At 49.4% G+C, this 11,196-nt stretch overlaps 1 protein-coding gene across 9 annotated transcripts in view; it reads right to left on the bottom strand.

The window, feature by feature from the left end:
- Positions 1-790: 790 nt before the first annotated feature.
- LOC120950142 (GTPase-activating Rap/Ran-GAP domain-like protein 3) overlaps positions 791-11,196 on the bottom strand; it is a 78,186-nt gene continuing 67,780 nt past the window's right edge. For all 9 annotated transcript variants that reach the window (XM_040367944.2, XM_049605519.1, XM_049605518.1 and 6 more), the window contains 8 exons: positions 8,962-9,193; positions 8,762-8,860; positions 8,467-8,570; positions 7,644-7,758; positions 6,946-7,055; positions 4,966-5,118; positions 3,724-4,639; positions 791-3,645 (listed from right to left, as the gene is read on the bottom strand). In XM_040367944.2, the coding sequence (XP_040223878.2) occupies positions 2,381-3,645; positions 3,724-4,639; positions 4,966-5,118; positions 6,946-7,055; positions 7,644-7,758; positions 8,467-8,570; positions 8,762-8,860; positions 8,962-9,193 (2,994 nt within the window). In that variant the 3' untranslated portion in view covers positions 791-2,380. The remainder of the gene's footprint in view (positions 3,646-3,723; positions 4,640-4,965; positions 5,119-6,945; positions 7,056-7,643; positions 7,759-8,466; positions 8,571-8,761; positions 8,861-8,961; positions 9,194-11,196) is intronic.

Below are 11,196 nucleotides of genomic sequence, written 5' to 3'. Positions count from 1 at the left end.
CATGATCAATTCCTCCCATTTCCGAATTTTATTAATTTCTCCTCAGTTTTCGCGACAAAATTGTTGAAGTTAGAGCTTATGAATCATGTTGGCCCAGAAAATTTCGACGGGACGCTGCAGGAATATGGGTTGGACCGGTTTGCGGACTAGGGTGTCACATCGAAATTCCGCCGAAATTCGCCCAAAATGATCGCGTTGAGTTTTGGCGTCATTACTTACCATTACTATGAAGCCAGAGGACGCGATTTCTGCTTCCTGATATGTTTGTTAATGTTCCCCATGTACTATTTCACTGTGCAGCGACCTCCCGGGTAAGCGAACGCAGCGAAGTAGCGACATTTTTCCAACGGCCTTCGCTTCCTTTGGAACCTCAAGTCACTCAGGGTGGTCGACCATTCGAAATTGAGCTTGCTTTCGATGCCCTGATTGTTGGCTAATAGTATCAAGATTTTATAAGTACCCCATCAGGCTTATACGACGTCCACAGACTTCCACACCGAGTTTCGTTTTAGACGCTACGGGGTTTTAGACGCTTCTTTGATCGCGCACGCTTCTGAACGAAGTAGCTTCACTGATGTGGCGATCACGGTTAGAGTTCGACTGATAGAGTCAAATTTTGTCTATTGACTCATGGGATACTATTATTGAAAGTGCAATTAACGTTTCGCTAGTGCGTGTGAAGAAAACCCCATGAAAAATCGACAATTGACCTTTTTTTTTGTTAATGCAATCAATGAAGATCAGTTTATCAGAGAAGTGTACTATTAAATTGACTGTATAACGCGGTAAGTTGTTTTCAACTAAACTAAAAACTTTATTTGCTTTGTTCTGTGGCACATTTTGTGCGGATACCACCCGTCATAAAAGTCTGATCCCTCATTGATCCCTCCCCTCCAAAGCCCAACCCAACGGCGCACGCCACTTGCTCACAATGCGGTCCTTCGGTCGCGCCTGGCAGGCCGTTTGTAAATAATAGTATAGTGATAGTGCTAGTAGCAAGTAAATACAGTTCCGTTATATGTGCTTCTGGGTTGCGGCTCTTTGGTTTTGCTGTCATTTCAACGATGTGTTTGTGTGTGTGTGTGATTAACATTATAGCTTTATTTGTGTTTTATGCTTGTTTTAATGCCTTTTTGTCCTTTTTGCTATCCTGTTTTGTTCTCTCTCTCTCTCTCTCTCTCTTTCTCTCTCTCTCTCTCTCTCTCTCTCTCTCTCTCTCTCTCTCTCAGTTTCAACATGATGCCAACACGGATCGGACGAAATAGATTCCACTGAGGGGATTCAGCAACTGCTTGGTTTGTAGCTAGGGGTCACAATTGCTACTCAACCTTCTAACGGTTGTGTGTGTGCGCGCTTGCGTTTATGCTAACATTAATCTCTCGGTTTTGTTTTTTTTTTTTGTTATTCACAGCACAAGAAAACAAGGGAAAACAACATACACAAACACACCATCTCTCTCCCACCTGTGCATGGTTTCACGCGAGCAGTGTACAAGATAACGCCGGCGTTGGTATGCTCCTCCATGCGCATTACATCCGCAATCAGGATCTCTCGGGGGGGAGTTTGGCGGCGTGATCTATGCATTGCTGTCTTTGCTTTGCCGTAACGTATTTGTTTCAGTAACGGGTAATGGTCATGTGTAGAGCATGATTATGTTCGTACGCCTTGCTTTCTTCTAATTAATACTTTGTGATGAGCACTGGTTTTTGTGTTTTGCGCACACAAACACGTGCTTCCTGCGCACGCTTTCTCTTAAGTAGGCTTCCGTATGTTTGTGTTTGTTTGTTTGTTTGTGCGTTACTCGTTTGCACCTTGTTTTAAATAATCCTAATTATCGGCAGTCAGGCCCTCAAACAGTGATATATTGGGTTCAACACACGCACACACGTACGATAACACGTGGATAGGTGTAGGAGCATCTGGCTTAGTATATGGTAGGGTATTTAAGAGCTACAGCAGTATTTAGTTGCAATAATGAACAATTCTCTCTCCCTCTCTCACACACTGTTATCATTAATGATCCCCCTGCGACTATTCACATACTAACGCAAACTTAATTCGCCTGAAATGCATTCTTGGTTCAGATGTTCCGGGAATGGCGGGACCAATTCATGGGGCTCAGTTGAATTGATCATCGCGCCACGACTCGGCCGAACATCCGAACCAAAAAACCGATTTCAGCGTACCAACTACTAGCAGTCAACTTCTCATCCACCCTCCCCTCGCAAAAACAACACGCACCGCAACGCGTTCCACTTTACAATTTACTTAAACATCAACAAAACGCGAGCACGCGCGTTCAATGATGAAACCATTTGCTTACTGGCTGGGTGTATGCGTATAGCCTCAGGTATGCCTGGCTGCGTCCTAACGCTGCCGCTTACAGTGGCGTCAGCACCGAGCTGCACAGCTCGCCCTGCTCGTGCTTATCCTTCATGCTGAGCTCCTGCAGGTCCTGCTGGATCTGGTCGAAGATGCTGAGCGCGGGCGGTACCGGCGCCACCTCGGCCGCTCCCGCCAGCTCGCCGCGCGACTCGTCCGACGGCGACAGGCCCTCCTCGTCCTCCTCGTTCGACGACTGCAGCTGGCGCACCCGCTCCTGGGCACTTTCGCTCGGGCGGGTAACGACCGCGGCCGCGATCGCCGCACTCGGGTGCATCTTGGTCGCGATCGCGACCGGCTTCTTGGCCGGATCGTTGCTCGGGTAGTGGTAGTGGTGCGACTGCACGTGCGTACCGGTCAGGTTCGTGAGCGGGATGCGGTACACGCGCAACGGTTTGCTGCTGGACGCGGACCCGTTCGAGGGGGACGTTTCGCCTTCGCTCGTTTGCGCTTTGCCCAGGTTAAGCGTCGGCTGGCGGATGAACGATTTGCGCGTGGGGGAACTGGGCGACGTGCCCTTCACGATCGTGCTGTTCCGGGGCGAGTTGGGCGGTACGGACGCTTCGCCAAAGTGCCGACAGAGGTCCTTCGTGTTCGGCAGGGGCTGAGCGCCAAAGTGCTTCGCCAGGTCTTTGCTGCAGGTCGTCGTCGGGATGGAAAAGGACGTGCCGGCCTCACCGTACGAGTTGCTCTTGGCGATCGGTCGCTTCAGCTCGTCCACCGACAGGGACACCTCCTTCGGTTTGGCCGGCTCCCCCGCCGGGTTGGGGTTTTGCAGCGATTTGGCGCGCTGAATCTGGGGCGTGGTAAGCTGTCCGCCACCCGACTCGGCCCCGTTCGGGTCCGATTCGGCCGTGGACGGTGCACCGCCCGAATTGTCCTCGTCCGAGCTGAGCCGGCTGCGGGCCGGACTGGTCGACGCGTCGTCCTCCGGCACGACCCGGCTCTCCTCGATCCGCGGTTTGTTCATCTGCTCGTGGTCCTCCGCATCGAGCCCGCGCAGTTTGGCACCTTTGGGAATGAACTCGGGCGCGGTCGTGACGAAGAAGATGTCCTTCTTCGACGTGATCAGCTGCAGCTCGGCCATCGTAACCGTGTGCACCAGGTTGCCGTTCACCAGCAGCCGGATCTCCATCGTGTCGGGCGTGAACGCGATAATGTACGGGAAGGCGCACACAACCGACGACGGTGGCGTGTTGAACTGGAAGTCAAACTCGGTGCTGTTGTTGCACTCCTCCGACAGCTTCTGAAAGTGGCAGGTGTCTGAAACGGGGGAAAAGCGAAAAACGTTAGCCCACGCGAACGAACTCCGCGGAACCCTCGAACCAAGCTCCAACTTACGGTTGTAGCACAGCAGCAGCTCCGTGTCCTGCCCGTCGTACAGATCGAGCGCCGCAACGAGGTGCGTCTGCGTGCGCTTGGTCGTGTCCGTTTCGTGCAGCTTCGTCCCGTGCCCCGTCAGCTCGGACACGATCTCGAAATGGTGCCGATAGCCGACGCAAATCAGCAGGCCCGCATTGGGACACGAACCCTCCAGAATGGTCATGATCGTCGGCGAGTCGTGCAGGTGGATCTCCTTCAGGAACAGGAAACCCTCCACCGTGTCGTTGTCACTGTTCGGGCACCAGGAGGTCCACGCGGCCGTATGCTTCCACTGGTAGATGAGCAGCTTCCGCCCGACCGCCACCGCCATCCGCAGATGGGCCTCGCCGGCCCGCGATATCGCGTACAGATGGCAGCCGCGCGTCTTCTCAATCCGGCGCTCCTTCACGTCGACGCGCGACCGCTGCACCAGCCGGTCGTCCGTAAACTCGTTCAGCCGAAACACGTGTATCCGGTGGCCGTCCTTCTGCATCGCGCTGCCGCCCCGCACCAGCATGATGCCGTGGTCCTCCACCACGTTCAGCTGCCGCACGCACAGCGTCTTGTCGAACACGACCCGGTGCGTTTGGTCCTCCTTGATCAGATATGTACCTTCGTCCGAGGCGAGAAACAGCTGATCCTGGCCCCAGCTGTCCCCGACCAGCTCGTTCCGGGGCTGGAACGTCGGATAGAAGCAGTGCGGCTCCCAGGGCGGACGCTTGAAGACGGTACCGGCCGACGCGATGCTGGTCGGGGCGTCCCCGCGCACGATCGCCTCCAGCTTGAGGGCTTGACCGATGCGCACAAACTCCACCTGCCGGGCGTCCTCCTTCAGCTTCGAGGTGCGGGGCGCATCGTACAGCACCTCCGAGAAGGCTCGTCTGTTAAGCATATTCTGTGGCGAGAAAATGGGGGAACAGATGGTGAACGATATAGCTTTCCGACGCGTTACCCGAAGCACGAGCGGCGAAAGGATTAATTGCCACGATTGTTTGGTCGGTAAACAGTGAACAGCTAGCAGACATTCATCCCAGAAGTAGTGCAACTAAGCATGGAATGAAAGGGGGTTCTCTATCATAGTCTCGGCTCCTGAAGTGAATGCCATTTTCAAATAAACAAACCTTCCGACTTGGACGTTCATGTGCCCTTTTGAAACACTCCTACATGGCAAAACATTGACCCCATCACAACACAGTGGAAACACCTTCACCCCATACTTACCATTTTATTGTCGTGCACATACTCCTCGTACAGGTCCTTTATCAACATTTCCAGCGTCCGTTCACGCTTCCGCGCAAAGGTCGGCGTTTGGAAGGTGGCCTTCTCGCCGTTGATCAGCTTCACCAGCAGAAAGTCCCGGAAGACGGCCGGATCCTGGGATGGGATGTTGGATGATGTTTGCACCCGATCCAGTCCAGTTCCGTCCAGCCCGACCCAGAGAGGTTTTGTTAGCCCGTGCAAGCGCATAACATTGTCGTCCGAGTTCGGCGTTTGGTGGCGCATCAAGGAAGCATGAGAGAAGAAGTGAAGGAAGAACTTTTACTAGCCATTCCGGGTGACTCATACTCGAAATGGTAAGGCCTAGCGTAGAAATGAACCGGTTCAGATGTTGGATTTCGGTTTTATTAAGCTGTTATTATTCTTTTTGCTGCTTTCTCTGGTGCCTATCGTCGTTCCAAATGGCCGAGCAGGGACCTTTTCATCATTTTAATAGCTTCGAGACGAAGGGTCACTGGTCAACGCTCGTAAACACTGTGTTCAAATGTGTATGGGAAACAAAGCTTTTTTTGTGCGTTCCCTTAAAGGTATACATTTTTATGAAAATAAATCTAATCTTATTCTGTTATACAAACTGTTATACGTGCAAAGAACAATGAACCGTTGCAAAAAAATGAATTGTGAGCAAAATTAAAAAAAAAAAAGCTTCACAGAGAAAATCAAATTTTCATCCTTTCATCCGGACCCAATTTCCCGAACAATTAGTACAAGCTAACCCACCTCTAACCGAACAACCGAGCATAAAAACTGTACTTGTAGCTTCCGCCTAGAAGCCCACGAGTCGGCGGTAGCTAGTATGGTGCTTTGCTGTTGTGTTATGCTTCCCCCGCCTCAAATTTGCCTTTTCCCTGTATTCCGGCGGATATTTCATATTCATTTATACCGCCATTCGTCGGTCCGTTCGGTCCGTCCGTCAGGGGCACTGGCTACGGAGAGCAACGGAATACAACAGTCCGACCTGCTCGCGGAAGGTTTTCCATTATCCCGTTTGTTGCGTCGTCGTTTGACCCGTTTTATCGACGTCCTTCGTACGGTGTTTGCAGGCGTTGTTACCTTTGTCGTCGGCTGCTCATCCGCCTGCCCGTACGGGCAAAGCGGTAATAATCTGTAATAATCCATCAAGCTGGCTTAGAGGCTTCACCCGCCGGCTGATTGTCAGGTTTTTGGGGAGCAGAAGAGGAAGGGGGAGGTGAATAGTCAAGCTTTCCATTTCGGTAGGTGTCAGTCAATTTGTTGTGGTTATACTTGTTTTTTTTTGTTGTTGTTGTATCCCTTGGTCCTGTCCGTTTGGGCGTGAACTCGGTCGTCCTTCCTACGCCCTGTTTCTCGATGGCGCGTGGGACGCCCCACGGAACCATTTGCTTGGAACTCTTGGTAACGATTTACGAGTCACGTGATGCGTAGTTTTTTCTCCATTTAGCGACACACGTTTATCTGTGTTTGTGTCCTGTTTGGTGGACTGTTTTTTCCCCCTCTTCACTGCGTTCAAAGTGTAATAAGCTTCGAAATGCTTATAGCAGCGCAACGCCCTTGTAATTATTATGAGGACAGCTCGGAATGGACAAAACGTGAGCGGACCGCTAGCACACACACACACACACACAATGAAGCACGACACACTCGAGCGAGCTAGAAATGGTCAATTAACGACGATGAGATTTGCATTCTGCACGAGCGTCACAGTGTTGAGGTGAGAATTTAGTAGAATGTCTGGCTCTCCCTTTTCTCCATAGCATCTGCTTTGACAATGTGTTACATTTTCACTAAAAACGGTAGTTAACCGATACAAAACAGCGGACATTCTTGCAGCTTTACTAGCCTTAAAGGTGGGGTTGCTCTCTGGCTGAGGGAATTTAATCATCGAACCGGGTCATGGCGATGGTCGTAAAAATGCCATACGACGGTGCGTCGGTGCGGACTTACCTCAAACTCGGGTGGATTGGGCAGCGTCGGGCCAAAGGGTGGAACCGTTTCGTCGCAGTACACGGCTAACCGGTAGCGCGTCCCACGCTTGGTAACGACGGCGAACACATCTGCAGGGTGGAGAAGCGAGCATGGGGTTAGCAAGCGTAGCGAATATGATTTATGGGTCGAGTGATGCGCTGTGGAATGATTTGTTTCTTTTGTTGTTGAGTTTTTTGAATGATTTGCATTAGTGTTTTTTTTTTAGTTAATGATGATTTTTTCCCCTTTTTAATTGGATTGCAAACTATCAATAAAGGTCATTTTGAATGTGTACCAAAATTTGAGGAAAACGCCTAAATGTAGGCAACAGTTGTTGCTTCAAAGAGTAGCGGCGATCCTACATTTTGATTCATCCAAAAATATATTCAAATTTAATCTCTCAAATGAATGCTCGTGCCTTTAATGTTCTTAGTTGCACGCGTTCTTCCTTCTTCATCGAACGAACAAGTAATTGATTCAGCGCATCATGGACAAAAAACACTCTACGGCACGTGCAGCACCACCCATGCACACATAGCGTGGTTTTAAGTAGTCTATGATGAAAATTAATTTTAATGCCTAGAACGTGTTGTTGTCAGTGCGTCAGCAGGATTAGCGTACGCCGCATCAAAGTAAACGCAATCTATCTACCCACCCAGGTGTGTGTGTGTACTTACGCGTAAATTGACTCTTTACGTTGTTCGGTATGAACTCGGTCTCTTCGCCCGAGGACGCCTCGTCGATGAAAATGATGTTGACGATATCGTTCCCGATGTGTCGTTTCCTCTCGACCTGTCGGAGATGGCGTGTTGCCGGGAGATGTGTTGTCGAGATCAATCGACACGTGTATTACGTGTTTTTTGTCAACCCGAGTTTTGAAAGTTATGTTGATTTACATCGAGAATTCAAAGAAATTTGATTCAGGTGTGAAAGATCAGGTGCCGAAATGGCATTGAGAAATAGAATACAAGAAGAGTTCATTAGAAGCAAAGTCATCGCGAATTGTGTTGGTTTTAGGCTAGCAATTATATTAATACTTCAATGTGAAAAGCAAAATATGTTTGATATTAGCATTTGACAAGTATTTAAAAAGATCGTATGCAAAGTAATGGCATTAAAACACCAACATTTGTTTTAAAATTTTAGCCAAGACGTTAATCTACATGATGCAAACATCTATTACATTCTCTTTTAAAGCAAATTGCATACTTTTAGGCGTAGCTGTTAAGAACTCCTACAAAGTATGCAATCTGCCTTTCAAAACGGTCGCACCAAACAATCCATAGCTCATTCCAATCAAAGCAACACACGAATTCCATCGCCTACAATGTATGGATCGCGCCTACAGCGGGTCCAACTGTTTGCTGCGTAAATAGAACACCAGTGTGTGCAGGCTTATCGCGCTCACCTTAGGCATGCGTTTATTTTTCTTTTGTTGTGGTGCGGAGGCAAGCTAATTAGCACATAAATTAAAGCACACGGACGGTGCCGTTTCCTCACCTGCTGTCGATTATCTCGGCTAAATGGTAGCAGCGTCGATACGTGGAACATTATCTCGTGCCCCTCGTACAGCGTGTAGATGGAGTACTTGCCCGTCATGTCACCTGGTAAATGCATGGAAAACATGGACAGATAAGCTCGTAATGCGCTGCCAGAGACAGTAATGCTTGTGTGTGTATGAGTGTGTGTTGTAATTTAGCACCCCCAGCAGCAACGGAATGAGCTGTTATTTGCTCGTGCCCGTGCTAGCAAGGCAGCGCTTTTTATTGACCGACCGTGCGAAACACGTGCGTACCTTTCACATCCAGCCCACCACGGTACCGCTCCCAGTCCTTTAACCGTATCTTTTCACCCAGCAGCGTAAGAAAATCGTCAAACTCCGGACTTCCGGTTTCTGTGGGGAAGGACAATTAAATATGGGGCAATGAATGGGGAACGAGGGGAAAAACGGCGTCGCAAAAGAAGCCGCAACGCAGCGCTTTGCGTGAACCTTACCATTGCTCAGCATTTCGTCGTCCAGCTTTTGGCCGGCCTTCATGTACACCACGCCGAACTTGAAGTTTACCGAGCCCTCCTGCTCCTCGAGCAGCAGCAGATCCTTCTGGATGTCGGCGGCAAAGATTTCCTTTGGCGATTTGTTCGAGTCCATCAGCGTGAAGTTGGATAGGATCTGTTTCACCGTCAGCTTCTGCTGCGGGTTGTACGGCAGTGCCAGCTTCTGGGCACCCTGTTACGGTTACGGTGCATGGGGAAAGCAAGCGGGTAAAGGTTAATATTAGTCACGCTGTCTGTATATCTCCCTTTCTCGCGATCTCTGATAAGCACGCTGGTGGGATAGCGTTTTTCCGCAATTAAACATCCTGACACGGGGAGATGGCTGGATTAGAATGAAAAATATGTTGTACAACTTCGCACAACCCACGCAAACAACAGCGAAATACACGATGCGTTCAGTTTTTGGCGCACCGGGCACGGGCAACGGGATAAGTTCGGCACAAAGAATGTATATTCACCCCCGGCACATTCACCATGTGCTTACAGCTTACGCTTCGATGGCATTTCGTTGTGCCGTTGACTAGGGAACCGAGGCTGCAGCCGTTTCTTTCAAACATTGCTCAACAAACACACACACACACACACACACACACACACACACACACACACACACACACACACACACACACACACACACACATCCGCGTGTATGTTGTACATGTCACGGCAAACCGACGAGGAAACATCAAAGCAAGCGCACAACGTTCAAAGATTCAACCTACAATCTCGGGCATCACTACAAGCTGCTGGCGTGTTTGTTGCGCCATGCTTCGCGGCATGCATAGCGTGGGAATAAAAACATTCAACTCTTTGCAAAGCATAAACAAAGTAGCTCCCGATCCAAACCCAGCACGCACACGCAGGTAAGGGATTGCCAATCCGTGCATTGAAAACAAATCACATTTTTGGCTACCATTCCCGGCCGATTCGTTTGTTGTCCCGCTGGGGCGGATATGCAAAAATGTGTAGCACAAACGTGCGGACTATAAATCAATGGATGAATTGGGGTGGTAAAAACAAGTCGCAAATAAAATGAGACAAGGCAAACGTGCCTTTGTTTTGATGTGATGTAGCAAGAGACAACAAAATATTAATATTTTGTGATTTGTTTTCCGGTTGAACGTGGTTTTAAAAGGTACGATTAGAATATAAAAAAAGCGAAAAAGCATATACAAAACGAAATATTTTGAATGTGCTGTACGAATGATAGCAGAAAAAGGCCCGAGGGATGATTCAATATTTCTATTTCCAATTCCTGTCCATCCTCGGGGCGTATGTTCTACACGCCTACACAAACTACACACAGACAGGATATTTTAGGACTCCCCTATGGGCTGCCGGGCGGTTTTGGTACACTCCGGATAAGCACCTTAAAATAGAGAGCCACCATGTGCCTCCCAAAAGCACCGAACTGTTGACCTGCCGCTTCCGATTGCCGAAGCGTTTATCGACATTTGCTGTCGTGTTTCCTTCCTGCCGTTCCCGACCATCGCAATGCCGACATTTAGGCGCAAATAATGGCTCATTCGTTTGTCGATTCATGACCGGTTTCCCCACGAGGGAAAGCAAAACGAGCCCAATAATGCACTCTACAAACGGACCGGAAAGGTATGGAGCTTTGAAACTTTGGAACACAGTAAAATAGGTTTTTTTTCTTGCACGGAGGGAAGCGTGAAGAGTGGGAAAGTTTGAAAAGTGGGTGGTGGGTAAAGATCAAATTTGTCCTGACAAGAAGAATTGACACAGGAAGGGAAACACAGCAGCGTACGGTGTACGTGAATAGGGCTTCCGGTCATGAAGTCTCCGACAGTGGCAAACTAAACTGCCGTACCTGAGTCTGTGACAATGCGTAAGTACGCCACTTGAGAAGGTCTTTTATTCGATTCTCACGCAGCACAGAGAAATGCTGATGCTGATAGAGCAGCCAACAGAATCCGCACGCACACCACATCAACACACCATCCACTGGGTGCTGTCTGTAAGGGTCTTTTTCGGGGCTGAAGCTTCGGGAACAGAATTCGGTTCCTTTGTGTGCTGTGCAGCGTGGCTTAATTGAAGTGATGGAAGAACTCACTCCAGTGTGCCATTCACAAAGTGCCCATGTTACGCAAAAGACGTACGGCGAGCTAGAATTAATTAGTTCCACTTCAGCAGTGCCGATTTGTGGCCGATCAG

Source organism: Anopheles coluzzii, chromosome 2 (genome assembly GCF_943734685.1).
Source record: "Anopheles coluzzii chromosome 2, AcolN3, whole genome shotgun sequence".
Lineage (NCBI taxonomy): Eukaryota > Metazoa > Arthropoda > Insecta > Diptera > Culicidae > Anopheles > Anopheles coluzzii.
This window is presented reverse-complemented; position numbering and strand designations above follow the sequence as displayed.